General features: G+C 43.2%; 1 protein-coding gene across 4 annotated transcripts in view; it reads right to left on the reverse strand.

Annotated features, from left to right (window-relative positions):
• Positions 1-17,486, reverse strand: part of LOC126463532 (regucalcin-like) — a 265,468-nt gene that overhangs the window by 67,224 nt on the left and 180,758 nt on the right. For all 4 annotated transcript variants that reach the window (XM_050096166.1, XM_050096167.1, XM_050096165.1 and 1 more), the window contains one exon: positions 6,778-6,947. In XM_050096166.1, the coding sequence (XP_049952123.1) occupies positions 6,778-6,947 (170 nt within the window). The remainder of the gene's footprint in view (positions 1-6,777; positions 6,948-17,486) is intronic.

Below are 17,486 nucleotides of genomic sequence, written 5' to 3' on the forward strand. Positions count from 1 at the left end.
TTCAATTATTTTACAGTCAAGTGCAGATCTTGAAGATCTACAAGAGGGTCACATATTTGTTTCCAGTGCGACGGCACAGCTATTTAGCAAATGATCAAGACTTCTCATTGACAGGACATGAGAAGCAGAAGACAAAGACTGCAGATACTCCTAAAACTTAGTCAGGAAAACTGTTGAAACCCATACATCACCCTCATACATTGTAGCTGAAAATAATGCGACGTGATGATTAATAGACATCAAACGTGCTACTGAGTCATTCTGTTTGAAAACGCCCAAACCTCCACTGAAACTGCAGCAGGTACGAATGACTCGCAATGATGTGTTTTATGGCGAAGCTCTTACTTTGACGTGAGGGATGGACACATAATTGTTAAGAGAAGTCCTACTACAGAATAAATGATACTAATTTCGTTCTACATCAGCTGTACAACAAGAGCGCAGGTATTCAGCCAGCTAAAGACAGAGGGAGATCCACTCATTTCCTGGAAGAAGAAAACAAAGCTTTCTACAAGGATCTGCTTCATGGTACCCCAGATGAAAATTGTAATGAAGAGGAGGAGACTGAGTTGATATTGTTTATGATGATAATGGTAACAGTGATGGGTGCGAGGATGAATAACATCTACGAGGGTCATTCAGTAATTAAAGAGACAAATTGGTCTGGAGAAAAAGAGCGTTTGTTTCTACAAAACAATGCTTTTTCTACTTTTCAACATAATCTCCTTGAACACTTATGCACTTGTTCCAACGGGCTACGAGCTTTTTTATTCCGGCTGCAAAGAACTCTTTATCTTGATGTTTGAACCAATTTTCCACACATTTTTTCACGTCCTCGTTGTCCTGGAACCTCTTTCCACGTAATGCCTCCTTCAGTGCACCAAACAAATGGAACTCACTACGTGCTAAATCAGGACTGTAAGGGGGATGAGGCAATACTCTACAACCAATTTGTCGATGGTTTCACGGGTTAGTGGAGCAACATGAGGACGTGCATTGTCTTGCTGGGGAATCACACCTCTCCTCCGAGATCCACGACATCTCTCTCTCATGGCTCGCTTCACCTTGTTTAAAAGCAAATCCGAGTAGTATTGGCTGATCATCCTACTCCGCAATTCGAGATAATCAGAAAAAACTGGACCTTCAGCATTCCGAAACACCACCAACATCACTTTTCCTGCTGCTGCTTGGGTTTTGAATTTTTTCTTGACAGGTGAGACGTTGTGCTTCCACTTCATGCTTTGTCTATTTGATTCTGGGTCTTAATAGTGAACCCAAGTTTTATCACAAGTCAAAATTTTGTTGAGGAAATGCTCACCTTTTCTTTCATAACGTTCCTTTAGCTCTGTGCACAATCTCAACCTTGTTCCCTTGTATAGTCGCATCAACTCCTTTGGGACCCATTTTGTACATGTTTCGCCGTACTTCAGCTTGTTACAGGTAATGATATGAACTGTACCAGTACTAACCTGAACCTTATCAACTATCATTTCCACAGTCACACGGCGGGCGGCACGAGTAATGTCATTAATTCGACTTTCAAGTGAGGGAGTTGAAACTGCAACTGGTCGGCCAGTCACTGGGTCGCGACCATTTTTGAACTGCTCCACCCACTTGTAAAAATTTGCACGATTCATACAACCTTCATCATAAAATTTAGACGTTCTACGGTATATATTCACTAGTTTCTCGCCTTCAGCAAGTAGAAAGCTAATAACAGAACGTTGTTCAACTAATGCGTACGTCTCAAGCGGACTCGCCATCTTCAAACGTATTTTTGAGGTTGTAAACAAAACAATGTTGATACATCAGCTGATCAGGGCTCATCCCAGTGATGCCAACTTAAAGCTGTAAAAGTACCGAAGTTGGCCTACTAACAGTTTTTCCCCAGACCAATTTGTGTCTTTAATTATTAAATGACACTCGTCATAATGGGAACAATAGGAATAACAGGAATTCTATTTTCAGTTTGTTGTAAAGAAAACGGTATTGTCTTGCGTTCATTGTAACGTATTCCCAGACAGCATAAATTAAACCAGTGAACAATATTAGAGCTTTTCTCTTAATTTTTTTACGAAGACCGGTCAAATCCAAAGGGAAAAAATGCTCTCTAGGAATTAACTACAGACTGTGTATTTAACAACGAACATTATTGAAAAGGATGCTTCTATTTGTTATGCTATGAATATCGTTTGGACTATTTTCGTGGTTCAGTTTAAAAGGGGGAAAGTTTTCTTTTTTTTTTATTCCTGAAAAGTGACAATTTTTAACTTGTCCAGCTTTTGCAATAAACCTCTCAACTGCTGGACTTTAAACCATTCAAACTGTGTCTTACTGTAAATTACTTATTTGCTGCATTTCATAAGCAATATATGTAATCACTGACGTCTTATATTCTTTTTTGATGACATCGAACGACGAACCCAATGTCGCAGACCGCCTCACATCAATGATTTGTTGTAATTCTTATTTCGATAATTACTGAGAAATATGACAGTCGTGAGTGCTTCACAGCGTTCTCTTATACACATCCTGTCAGCTTGATAAAATATCCCACTAGAAAATACACTGATGAGCCAAAACATTATAACCATTGTCCATCGCGAGGCTGCATGCCGCCTGATTGTGTCACGGCCACGTGACACTGTGAGAAAAATGCACGGCCCAGTCACATTAATGTGACCTCCTGCCAAAAGCGTTCCGCAAGGTAGTGTCATGGGCCCTCTGCTGTTCCTGATTTACATAAATGATCTAGGTGATAATCTGAGCAGCCCCCTTCGACTGTTGCAGATGACGCTGTAATTTACCGTCTAGTAAATCATGACGATCAATTCCAATTACAGAATGATCTAGACAGAATTTCTGTATGGTGCGAAAAGTGGCAATTGGCACTAAACAAAGAAAAGTGCGAGGTCATCGACATGCTTACTAAAAGAAATCCGATAAATTTTGGATATACGATAAATCGCACAAATCTAAGGGCTGTCAATTCGACTAAATACATAGGAATTACAATTACGACAAACTTAAATTGGAAAGATAACATAGATAATATTGTGGGGAAGGCGAAACAAAGACTGGGCTTTGTTGGCAGAACACTTAGAAGATGCGACAAACCCACTAAAGAGAGAGCCTACATTACACTTTTCCGTTATCGGCTGGAATATTGCTGCGCGGTATGGGATCCTTACCAGGTAGGATTGACGAAGGACATCGAAAAAGTGCAAAGAAGGGCATCCCGTTTCGTGTTATCGCGCAATAGGGGTGAGATGTGTCACTGATATGATACGCGAGTTGGGGCGGCAGCCACTGCAACAAAGGCGATTTTCTTTGAGGCGAGGTCTATTTACGAAATTTCAATAACCAACTTTCTCTTCCGAATGCGAAAATATTTTGTTGACACCCACCTACGTAGGGAGAAATGATCATCATAATAAAATAAGAGAAATCAGAGCTCGAACGGAAAGATTTAGGCGCTCCTTTTTTCCACGCGCCATTCGAGAGTGGAATGGTAGAGAAGTAGTATGAAAATGGTTCGATGAACTCTCTGCCAGGCACTTAAGCGTGAATTGCAGAGCAACCATGTAGATGTAGATGTTGATGTATTACCAATTACGAGTGCAGTGCGGCACGGCATCTTACAGATTGGAACGCATATCAATCGAAAACTGTCGCGTGGTCGGATGAACCACGCTTCTTATTTCCCCAGCTCGATTGTCGTGTCCTGATAGGCCGTCATCCAGGCGAAAGACTTCTCGAAGCAAGGACGTACGGCGGTTATCGCTGAAACAACCGATTTTCGTTTATATCCACCTGACTAGAAACTGCTCAAAATAACCGGTTTCTGAAATAACCGATTTTAGGTTTTTCATTACAGTTATTTTCTGTAACAAAAGAAGAAATCGAACAAAGACTGAAAATATCTGACAACATATGCTTTCTGCTCAGACAAGCATTGTATGATGCAGTACGCATCGGTCACACAAAAATCTGCTGTGCCGTACGAGTGAGCGGTATTTACGGTTACTCACTTCCTGCGCGAAAAGCATATGTTGGTGTATTACTATCGCGCTTAGCCTGCGCGCATACCTAATCGTTTGATACACTTGTTCAAGTGTGTATGACCAAACTCTGCACGTCCCCTGGTGGCGCATAATAGTTGTAACATGGTCTTTGTAATGTAATCCTGTGTAATGATATAAAATCAACATTTTATATAAATACTTTTGCCTACGATTATTGTTTGTACGATCAATGCAGAAATAAGTTTTGACTTTGAATATGGCCATCGGGCCATGAATCATGATTGTGTCGTGTGATGGCTCAGTATGGTGCTGTGTAATGTTTATTTAATGCTTTACTGTGGGTTTGATATCAAAGGTTACGCTAATAATATAATTTGTAAAGCTGTAACTGTTTTATGTCTTTCTCCTCATTTTATTTTAGACAGCATGTGTCTTATGCAATGAAGAACAACATACACTCCTGGAAATGGAAAAAAGAACACATTGACACCGGTGTGTCAGACCCACCATACTTGCTCCGGACACTGCGAGAGGGCTGTACAAGCAATGATCACACGCACGGCACAGCGGACACACCAGGTACCGCGGTGTTGGCCGTCGAATGGCGCTAGCTGCGCAGCATTTGTGCACCGCCGCCGTCACTGTCAGCCAGTTTGCCTTGGCATACGGAGCTCCATCGCAGTCTTTAACACTGGTAGCATGCCGCGACAGCGTGGACGTGAACCGTATGTGCAGTTGACGGACTTTGAGCGAGGGCGTATAGTGGGCATGCGGGAGGCCGGGTGGACGTACCACCGAATTGCTCAACACGTGGGGCGTGAGGTCTCCACAGTACATCGATGTTGTCGCCAGTGGTCGGCGGAAGGTGCACGTGCCCGTCGACCTGGGACCGGACAGCAGCGACGCACGGATGCACGCCAAGACCGTAGGATCCTACGCAGTGCCGTAGGGGACCGCACCGCCACTTCCCAGCAAATTAGGGACACTGTTGCTCCTGGGGTATCGGCGAGGACCATTCGCAACCGTCTCCATGAAGCTGGGCTACGGTCCCGCACACCGTTAGGCCGTCTTCCGCTCACGCGCCAACATCGTGCAGCCCGCCTCCAGTGGTGTCGCGACAGGCGTGAATGGAGGGACGAATGGAGACGTGTCGTCTTCAGCGATGAGAGTCGCTTCTGCCTTGGTGCCAATGATGGTCGTATGCGTGTTTGGCGCCGTGCAGGTGAGCGCCACAACCAGGACTGCATACGACCGAGGCACACAGGGCCAACACCCGGCATCATGGTGTGGGGAGCGATCTCCTACACTGGCCGTACACCACTGGTGATCGTCGAGGGGACACTGAATAGTGCACGGTACATCCAAACCGTCATCGAACCCATCGTTCTACCATTCCTAGACCGGCAAGGGAACTTGCTGTTCCAACAGGACAATGCACGTCCGCATGTATCCCGTGCCACCCAACGTGCTCTAGAAGGTGTAAGTCAACTACCCTGGCCAGCAAGATCTCCGGATCTGTCCCCCATTGAGCATGTTTGGGACTGAATGAAGCGTCGTCTCACGCGGTCTGCACGTCCAGCACGAACGCTGGTCCAACTGAGGCGCCAGGTGGAAATGGCATGGCAAGCCGTTCCACAGGACTACATCCAGCATCTCTACGATCGTCTCCATGGGAGAATAGCAGCCTGCATTGCTGCGAAAGGTGGATATACACTGTACTAGTGCCGACATTGTGCATGCTCTGTTGCCTGTGTCTATGTGCCTGTGGTTCTGTCAGTGTGATCATGTGATGTATCTGACCCCAGGAATGTGTCAATAAAGTTTCCCCTTCCTGGGACAATGAATTCACGGTGTTCTTATTTCAATTTCCAGGAGTGTATTTTGGGTTTTAGCATTGACTTCCTGTATGCAAGGTAGTAATGCTTGATACCTTACCCTGCTACACAAATACAGGGCTCAACACACGAGGGTGCGCTATTTCGTCGCCTGCTGGCTTTGTATGTTCCATTTGGACGCTGCGTTATATTCGAGAAAAAATTAACATTTCCTGTAAAGCCAAAGTGATATTTTCATTTGGATGCCACATTACTTTGTAAAAGAAAATTGTCAACATTTTCTATACCGTAAATTTGATACTTACTTGCTTTTGAAATGTTATCAATAAAAAAGACAATGGTTGGGGCAGCACCCCAGAAAATAACAGGCAGCCACACTAGCAAGCGCGTATGTATAACGGCAGCACCTACAGAGGTGTCCTGTTGACTACTATAGGTAATACTTGTCAGTTTGGTTGTGTCAGTCGGCATCAGCGGACGTGTACGCTAAGATCAGTGAGAATACTTGGTTGCCCAACGTATACTTTTTTGTGCCTTTTGGCACCATATTGCATGAATAACTACGTTTAATAGCAAGACATGTCTATGACCATATGTATACGTACAATATGGACACACGTACTGTTTGTGTATGCCATGTACTTGGTCATGTTTTGACGTGTGATTTGAAAACGTGTGTAGCAGCACGAAACATGAATTTTGTATCAATGCAACTGAGATGGACGAAATAAAAAAAAGAAACTATCCAATTTCCTCAATACCTTGTATCTCTGGAAAACCACCGACTCTTGTCGACTCGGTGTCTCGTGCATCGTTGCTGCATTGCGTTTGAAATTTGGACCAAGACCGTTGAGCATGTGGTCACAAAGTTTTGGCTCATCAGTGTATTGTGTACAAACGAGTAAAACAGTACTTACCGAGAGTGAGACTCTTCAGAGTACGAGTCGCCGGGTCGTACTTGTGCACTCGATTTGACCCGACGTCGACGAAGTACAAGACTTTCTTGTCTGCGTCCCAGTATGGCCCCTCTCCTAACTTTGAGGGTTCGGTAATCTTCTCCACTGTCACCGGTGGCATTGTACCCTGGCTGGAAAGTGAGAAAATACTGCTTAATCAACGCGAAAGGGGCTCCGTCAATGAAATGCAAAATTGGATCAACTTGAAATAAGAACAAAAAGACATATTTTTTAATACTGAAACTGACGTGAGTCTTAAGTGGATTTTCGGCACTGTGAGGTAGTGCTCTAGGCTCTATAACTGTCCTCCATGTAGCGCTTGCTGGCCAATCTAAATCACATGTTATAATTACATCACGCTGATTAACAATGAAAATTTCCAGATGCGAGAATAATACCTAAAAGGTACGATCACACAGGCAGACACAGTATAGCCGTGAAATGGAGGAAAGTGAACTGCAATGAAAATTAATGTTGATCTCCCGCTTTTTAATTACTTTTCATTTACTTAACTTGATCTGATTTGAGCCATCAGGCCACCTCTTACATTGGGCAGGGCTTCACACATATATTACCTTTATTTACATCGCAATTATCTAAAACATAACAATTTCATGGTGATAAATACAATGGGCATCAGTATGTAGTACAATACATTTTCTCTCAGACACTTTAGTTTGAAAAATGCAAAATTTGTTGTAGGACTTCGTGGAATATGGTTTCATGAAGTTCCGATAAGTGGCGACCCTGTGAATGGACTTAAAAACGGCATCTGTAATGGAGGTGCATTCCAAGCAGAAAGCTGTAATTGAGTTTCTTTTGGCGGAAAACCAGAGCGCCACAGGTATTCATAGGTACTTGCAGAAAGTCTACGGAGACCTGGCAGTGAACAAAATCACGGTCAGTCGTTGGGCGAGGTGTGTGTGGTCATCGCGACAAGGTCGCGCAGTATATCGATCGGCCGCACACAGCTGTGACTCCTGCAATGTTGGAACGTGCAGACTCACTCATCCGAGGTGATCGACGGATCACAATCAAATACCCACCACTTGGGGTAGTGAAAGGTGTGTGCTTTCTGGGTTCCTCGCCGCCTAACAGGAGACGAAAAAGAGCGACGAAGGACCATCTGTGTGGAGTTACTCGCGCGTTACGAGGCTGGTCGTGACAATTTTTTGTCGAACATCATCGCAGGCGATGAAAGAAGGGTTCATCACTTCGAACCGGAAACAAAACGGCAATCCGTAGAGGTACCAACCCACGTCTCTTCCGATAAAAAAGTTCAGCGCCGCACTTTTAGCTGGTAAAGCCATGGCAACGGTCTTCTGGAACTCTGAAGGCTGTATTCTGTTCGATGTCCTCCCTCATGATGCAAGTGGATCGTGATACCCTCAGGAAACTGAAGAAACGACTTGACAGTGTCCGTCGGGACAAAAATGCCAACTAACCTCTCCTCCTCCATGACAACACAAGGGCTCACACCTGAGGGTAGGGGAGGGTAGTTTTTGGGGAGGAGACCAGACAGCGAGGTCATCGGTCTCATTGGATTAGGAAAGGAAGTCGGCCGTGCCCTTTCGGAGGCACCATCCCAGCATTTGCTTGAAGCGATTTAGGGAAATCACGGAAAACCTAGATCAGGATGGTCGGACGCGGGATTGAACCGTCATCCTCCCGAATGCGAGTCCAGTGTGCTAGCCACTGCGTCACCTGAGTGGAGCTCACAAGACTTTATTGGATTGTTCATCCACCCTACAGCCCAGATCTCTGACTTCCATCTGTTTGGTCCAACGAAGAATGCACTCCATGGGAAGCAGCATATTGATGATGGGGAAGCGAAAAATATACATTTTTGTCCAAAAACGTGGGGAATAGTATGATGTACTGGATTCCTGAATAAACCAGTTTACTTTCAGAAAAAATGTGTTGCATTACTTATTGAATGCCCCTCGTAGTGTTAAAATGATTTAACTGTCTGTGCTGACGACGCGAGTAACTAATACTATGTGCTAAATAATAATGGCATAATGAAAATATTGTTCGTGACTGATATGAAAAGGATTTAAAGGTGCAAAAATAGATGTTTTCTAATATAGCGAGTTCTGGAAATTTGAGTAAACTGCACCACTGTGAATATTGTGAAAAGAGGAAGATCCGACTGGAAAGAAGGATATGCTCAGCAACGAGTGCTGTCAGGGACAATTCTAATCATTTATGTTGCCTTAGTAGATACGTCATTAACTGTATTCTGAACCTGGGGATGTCATTTAGTTCTCTAAATAATGCAGGAGGTTATTTCACAGTCAGTTTCCTCCAACAGAGGAGGACATCGTGAAAGTGGCTGAACGACGGAAAGGATTTTTCTCTGACAGGAACAGCTGTTTGTGCCATGTTGTGCAGACAAGAGCGTTGAGGTCGAGGAGGGATATGTTAGACAGTGTTCGTTGATAACACAGTAGAGAAGATATAGGGTATGAAAACTCTGTGCTGTGGTTTGCATTCCACAAGGAAGAAAAAAGAAGAAAATGAGAAAATCCCGCAAGGAAGGAGAAACAATAAAACGAGAAATTTTGCTTTGTGGATGATTTATACTTTAAGCTACTCAGCTGCTTCCGGAACTTCAGCTTGTAAACTGATGTTGGGTACATCGTTTCCCAGGAATCGCCGAGACACTATTTTGAACATTTTGCAAAAACGATTGGTCTGGGAACTGGTAAGACCAATACCAACGTAAGAGACTGTATACCGGTCACAGCCAAAGCATCCTTCAGCTTTTGATTAGTGGTGATTCACGCAGAAGTTTGATGTGCAAGGTGTTATAATTAAACTTTCGCTACATGAGCCAGTGTAGACAGAAATCTATTTACCACATGGGTAGCCAACTGTATATCAATTATGTTTGGACTGTGCACTGCAGGATTTGCCTTGTTAATAGTGTTAGTGTCATGACTTGCTGGTAGGCGACGCTGGAGAGCGTTATATACAATGTCATTTAGGCCACAGATAATATGCGAACTGTGGCTGTACTAATATCAGACTTTAATGCTGGGCAGAGTACAAGTGTGTCTGAACACACAGTGCACCGAACACTCCTAACGATGGGACTCTGCAGGCGATGACCCATGCATGTGCCGATGTTAACACCACGAAATCGGCAACTATGAAATGGCCGCGTAACCATCGGTACTAGCCGTTGTCGCTGTGGCGAAGCGTTGCATGGTCTGATTACTCTCGATACCTTCATCATGCCGTTATAGTTCCAGGGAAACGACTCCTTGACACCTGTACTGCGGGGTGGAGACAAGCTGGCGACGATTCCATTATGTTCTGGGGAACATTTACGTGGGCAACCATGGGTCCAGCGGAGCTCGTGCAAGGCACCATCACAGCCGAGGAGTATCGTACACTGGTTGCAGACCACGTACACCCCTTCATGACGATCATGTTCCAGATGGCAATGTCACTTTTCTACAAGATAATGCGCCAAGTCACAAGGCCAGCATTGTGATGGAGTGGTTCAAGGAACACAGTTGCGATGTGCTGCCCCCCCTCCCCCCCCCCCAACTTGCCAGGTCTGAACCCCATCGAACATATCTGGGATGTGATTTAACGCCTCGTCAGAGCTCATAGCCACCCTCCCCGGAATTTGCGGGAGTTGGGTGACTTGCGTGCTTGCAGATGTGGTGCCAACTTCCTCTAGCGCCCTACTGAGGCCTCGTTGCTTCCACGCCACGACGCATCGCCACTGTTATCTGTTAGAAAGGTGGACATACTGGCTGTTAGTTAGGTGGCCATAATGTTTTGGCTGATCAGTGTACGTCTTGAAGAGGAAATTGCCTACCTCAGAGTTAAGATCCGAAAGTAGGCTCACCCCGCTGTCCTTGGCGGAATGAGCGGAGCCTCCAACACCACGTCACTAGAGGCACTTTTTTGCGTTGTGATGGGGACCTGCCCTATACACATAACAATACGTTATAGAGTTGCACTTTACTGGCTTAAGAGGGACAGGCTCGGTAAAGTCAACGAAATTACGGGAACCAACATTACGAATAAAACGCAAATGAAACAATGGCGGATTCAAACATGGCAGAGAGAGTGGGATGCATCCGACAAGGGTCGCCGAGTACACTCTTTCTTTCCTGATGTACACGAAAGACTACAACTGAAATATGTCGACCCAAGCCGGGGGATGGTCCATTTCCTGACAGGTCACGGACCGTATCCGGTACATTTAAAGCGAATGGGACTAACTAACGATGAAGTATGCTTATGTGGAGAAACTGGGACACCAGAACATGTCACACTGCTGTGCAACACGCTAGCACAAATGAGACCTGTACAGAATCTCAATGACATCGCAAGAATAATACGTAATCCTGATGACTGGAACGCAACAAATAGCGTAGCCGATATTGTATCGAACACTCTGCACGAAGAATACAAGCGCCAAAACCCATATGGAAGGAGGCGTAGACAAGCACAAACAATACAACAAACCATATGGGAGGACATAAACACAGATTCCGAAACCGAGGTAGGAACCTGCGTGAACATGACTCGAAAGGGATCAACACGTAAGGGACCAAAACCAGCAATGTATGACACTGCATGCCACAACACAACAATCATAAAACAAATAAACACCGGCACCACATACTCAGACCATAGTAATAAGATAATGTTGCTTGGGAGGAGAAGGCTCGAAGAACTTTTATTCCAAGGCTCCTCCTCTCAATATCACGCACAGTGTTTAAAGTATACTGCACACAAACAGTAATGTATTGCTCGTCTTATTGTGTGCAGACAGCAGTATATTCTCTTCTCTATTCAAAGCTACAATCAATGAATTTTATATATCATAAATGTATTAAGTTATTTAAGGAATAATGCACTCAAGTAATAATGAACGATATTCTATTTCTGCTAACAAGTTACAAACGTAAGTGTATTTCTCATGTATAGCTAACATTAATGTATTCCATGTATGAAGTACTCAATTGGCATTTAATCTGTATAACCTGTGTAAACATACATTAACACAAACCATTTCAGATGAGTATACCTCGAGGTTGTACCGAGACCTTCTCATCTGAAATAGGTAGAAATAGGCCATTATTAACCAACATATGCTACTTAGACTGTGCTACACATCCAAATACAGCATATCACTTCCCTCTACATACTACAAATTATTTTCACCACGCTCATTGTGTTACATTTTCTTTTTTTTCTTTTTCTTTCACATTTGCATTATATAAATTATATTCTCATCAATTAGGAAGTAACAAATTATATGGAACCATTTTAACACTAGTTAAGCATTCAATTCGTTGTAACCTCAGAGAAATCTTTATATATTATGTTCTTTATGTTATAAAAAAAGCATTAACAACTGTATATCTATAAGATTGTAACTATGAGAAGTCTTTGCTATTAGATTCAGAAGCATCCGACCCATCTTACATTTAAAGGCGGTGGGTTACTCTGTACTGTTAACGAAATAAATAAATGTGTCCTTTGCAGCAGTGGCAGCCGCCGGCTTAGCTAGAAAGCCGAAAAACAAGGTGCAGGAGCGGATAGTCCAAGGAAAAGAAAAGCAGAGCAGTGTTTTATTTTTCAAACCAAAAAGCAACCAGGATACAAAGGCTGTGAGTGACACCATAACGAAAACCATTAATTATTCCAAACAAATTAAGTGAAAATAAAAGCTATCAGATCAACTGCAAATATAATAATTCTAGAGGCACAAGCGAAGGGAGACAAAACGAAAATCATTGAGAAAGCAGCACTGTTAAAAGATATCAGTAGTGAGGAGCGTCGGAAATTTAGATTGTTTTTGGCAATAAACCAAGTACCTACCACAGTAACTGACCCATACTTTCTCGAAGAGCTCTATGAAATGAGTCTTAGTGAACACATCGCCAAGGACGAATTCAACGAGGAAGTAACTATTAAATTTAACGCAGGACCGACAGGAAAACGTAATGTTAACAACATTTTAGAAATCGCCCTGAGGGCCTGTCTTCTGCTGCTGCAAACTGAGAGTGTGTACATAGAGTTCGAGGCACTAAGCACCAGGGATTTCGTAGCAGTGCAAAAGTGTTTCAACTGCTGGGGCCTAGCCCATCCTCTGAAACGCTGTTACAGAGAACAAGTCTTTGGGAGATGTACGAAACCAGGCCACAGGAGATTGCAGTGAAGAAACAGCTCTTGGGTGCAAATATCGAAATAGGCTTTGACAAGGCTGGAGGAATGTGTGCCCATCATAAAGGGAATTATATGAACGACAAATTGAACGCACAGAATACGAAGTTACAGACAACTTTCACCAAAACAGAATGTAACCATACTGGCGATACAACAACCCCCATCTCAAACATAAGTACAGACTGTAAAACTGAAACTATAGTTAGGAATAAGTCACCATGAACCAGGAACAGAGCTTGGCGTCGTGTGGTCGTCTGAAGCAACACTTGGAACTTTTACCAAACGTAGACCTAGAGACGGGCAAACTGCCGTCGCTTCATTCGTGTGATACAGTTCGCCAGAGATACTTTCATATCACAGACTATATCGACGATGCATGTGTGCAAGGTGCCATACAACTCTACGTAGCCACGCAGATCAAGAATGACATTTATCAATGGGCCATCTTTCAAACCGGGGTCTTACTCCGAATCGAGGAGCTTGAAGCGGAAATGTTACATCTAGATACTGATAATGCACACACACACACACACACACACACACACACACACACACATATATATATATATATATATATATATATATATATATATATATATATATATATATATATATATATATATGTAAACACGCCAAAACATTATTGGAATAATTGCAGTACTCAGCATCAGAACACCGAAATTAATGAAATAGCCACCAACGTGGATACATATACACTTCACATTCACATTAACACGCCTCAGAATAGCAATAAAATACAAATTCCAAACTCACCCACAGCCGAAACACAAAGATTAAAACCAGAGTGTGACACAACAAACTGTAAACCTTACATAAAACCAGTTCGCTTTACTTACGGCGGATCTACACGCAGTCAGCACACTCAAGCACCTGTAATAGACAGCTCAGCAACATGCGAGCAGAATACAAATACAACACCAGTAAGTCAGAAGGAAGGCAACAGTGGTGTGCGTAGATGCCATAAACACATACAAAGACACGAGATCCATACAGACATATAAAGCACATGGAAATACAAACGCTGCAAACAAAGCCAGTCTGCAGCACGTATATTATTGGCAGACACAGAGTATCCCAAGCAAATATCAGAAACAGATATAGATTCCACAGACCGACTCCTAACTGATAAAGAACACCATCCGGACATATCACCAGACGCAGACCAGAAATATGGACGTGACATAACAAATGTAATCGATTATAATAACATTGAGACAAACCTGCGTATCTGCAGACTCGAAAATAGAGATATATTTGAAACGGAACTGCGCTTAGTCTTAGTCACATGTCTCAACCGTCGAAACAAACACAAACACACACACACACACACACACACACACACACACACATTACGCTACCTGACCACTGAGCAAACAGATCGGAAGATTCTCCGAACCGTAAATCTTCCAGCTGACAAAAGTGAGCTCTGCAGCCTCTTGGGAGCGTCATGTACACGAAGAGGAGAGGGCTTGAACTTTACACATCAGTGTTTCGGTTACACTAAATAACCACTACGAACATATACAATAATATGTACGAGGAGCACATTAGTAGGCATCGAAAGTCGGAGCGGATGGACTCTGTCTCCACGAACGTTACAGGCATAGTGCAAAAATTCCAGAGCATCCAAAACATTGCATGACAGTTACAGGAGCAAAAGGCGCAAAGGCTGCAGCTAAAGCAACAATGCTTGCACACCGCTCTTCGGACCACATAGCCACTGCTGAAATCACCCACAGTCGCGACACATGGGTAATCACTTCAGTGTACGCACAGTATTCCTACAACATGAACCTCTTGCAGACCTAATCAGAGAGGCTGCACAATTTTCCAGAGGTAGAAAACTACTTATACTCACAGATATTAACGCCCGCTCTAATTTTTGGTATCATCATAAATGAGTGCAACCGCTTTGTATCAACATATGGTGATAACTCTGGAGGAGTCAGTAACATAGACGTATCACTAGCAAACAACAACTCATTAGCACACCTAACAAAATGGGAAGTACTGGATAAAGTAACACACAGTGACAACAATGCCATAATCATTCACACAGACACATACATGAACACACACACAAATGGTTCAAATGGCTCTAAGCACTATGGGACTTAACTACTGAGGTCATCAGTCCCCTAGAACTTAGAACTACTTAAACCTAACTAACCTAAGGACATCACACACATCCATGCTCGAGGCAGGATTCGAACCTGCGACCGTAGCGGTCACGCGGTTCCAAACTGACACGCTTAGAAACGCACGGCCACACCGGCCGGCGAACACACACACACACACCACGACCTCAAAACATGAGCGATTTCCTCAAGGCAGGGCAAATTGCCAGAACATTAGACACATCAGGACATTTTCCACTACACGCTATCAAAGGTAGCACAGACTACAAAACGCACATTCTAAGAGGCTTACTTCAAAGAGCGCGGTCAATAGCCATTCCGGGAGCGAAATTCCGACGGAAACGTAAACTGCCATGGTCTATTGAGTTGACGAAGACTACGGAAAGAAGTGACAAAAGAATGTACTATCAAAGAGCCAAGACAGCCCAAAAAGACAACTCAAGATTTGAACTATATTGTGACGGGAAACAAAAATACAAGAAAGTACTAAACAAAATAAAACAAGATGAAACCACTGGGACAACTCTGTAAAGACATAGCTGCGGAATAACATATGCGGAGAACCATTTAAGTTACAGACAGAACGAATGAAGACATCCAACAGTTCTGTCAGCATTAAAACGGGCAGATGGTACGGTTTTTACTCAGCAAGCTCCTCCCTGATGAAGAAGAAACAGAAAGTGACCTTATATGGGGTAGCTTTTGATTTTGTCTCGTAACGCTAACACCATTAAGAATTAAACACTACTTTTACACTTACATTAAAATATGGGATTCTAAGATTAGGTTTATCTGGCTTTTAGTCTGTTAAATGTGAATCTTTCTTTTGTGGTTTATTTTTAGAAAATCCCAGAACCGGTTCCCAATACGGGGGTGGCTCCTATCATGTGGTACCACTTTTTTTACGATTTTCAGTTAGAAATATGACAATAAAATCAGTTATTACTAGAAACAGTTTAACAATGTTTCCATATACAGATATTGCACTGTTTTAAGTTTTCCAATCGGGAAAAACATACCCTTATTTTCTTACTTCACATCAACTAAAGTAAATCAAAGGAAAAAAAACTAAAATGATCACATAGGGTTTATTATTCAGTTATTTACACTTCAAGCACATGAAATTCTTTTTCAGATTACTTGAACAGTTTATGTGACACCGTTTCAGGCCTTTCTGACGACGGATTGACTCTTCACCTGGCCTATAATCTGAAAACAACCCTACACAATACACATTTTCAGCATGAGATTCATCTCGCTTCTGTTTCCGCAATCATCATTCTCTAAAAGAGAAGAAATTCTGAATCTTCTGGAGAAGATGAAGCTGGAAGATCTAAAAACTTTTCTTCTTCTTCGTCTTTTTTCCATTTGTTTGGCATGACTAGTTGACATTCTCTGTGCATAGGAATCCTTCTTCGTAATCTTCTAAGACCCTCTAGTCCGTGTAGGCCTTGCAGATTTTTGATTATCAACTCTGACGATATTCTACATTTTACTGCTTGCCAGTTACTGCATATGTGGCGATGAAGTTATGATCTTCGCTGAACCTGCTCTAGAACTTCTTTTGACAGCGGCATTAGAAATAGGTGGCAGAGGACACAATTCTGCAGATCGCATCATCCAACTTTACGAATGAATTTTTGGTAACGAAAAGGTTGAGTTTTGTTCAGAACAACCTGCCAAGCCGTCAGCAGTGGCATTAAAATTAGATGGCAGGAAACACACGTCTGCAGCACTCAAAATATCCCTTACTGAAGCTGTAGGCCTATCATCAGTTGTTTGAAGTCCGCTGACAGATGACTGCTGATTTTGGCGTTCGGTAAGTGCTTCATTTCCGGAGTATACGGGAAAGTCACAGCATCTGGACACATCTCGGTTCAGCGGATAATTTCCACTATTTCTAAAACCGTTAACTGCCATCTCAGGAGTTGCAGCCCGGAATATGCGCTGACAATAATTTTCCCCCCTGGCGTATCGTGCCTGTGGGAGGGAAATTATTTTTTAGCGACGGCTCAGTTTCCTGGCAGTAGAAAGTCTTGAGCGGTTTCACAGGTGCCAAGCCTAGGGGTTGCGTCTTATGAGAGGTGTGGGGTGAAAGGCGTACAATTTTTCCTTCCAAGATAAATGACATCCATATTTCTAGTGTGGGAGTGTGTCCGTCAACTGTAAGTTCGACAGGGTCTGATTTGGTCGGTTTTACCACTGCGATAAAATCCACCGTGTGAAAATATCTGCCTGTCTCCACCCGGAAATATGATAGGCGTGAATCGACCCTGGTGGATTTCCATCCATGAGCTCTACTTGCATCCA

This window comes from Schistocerca serialis, chromosome 1 (genome assembly GCF_023864345.2).
Source record: "Schistocerca serialis cubense isolate TAMUIC-IGC-003099 chromosome 1, iqSchSeri2.2, whole genome shotgun sequence".
Lineage (NCBI taxonomy): Eukaryota > Metazoa > Arthropoda > Insecta > Orthoptera > Acrididae > Schistocerca > Schistocerca serialis.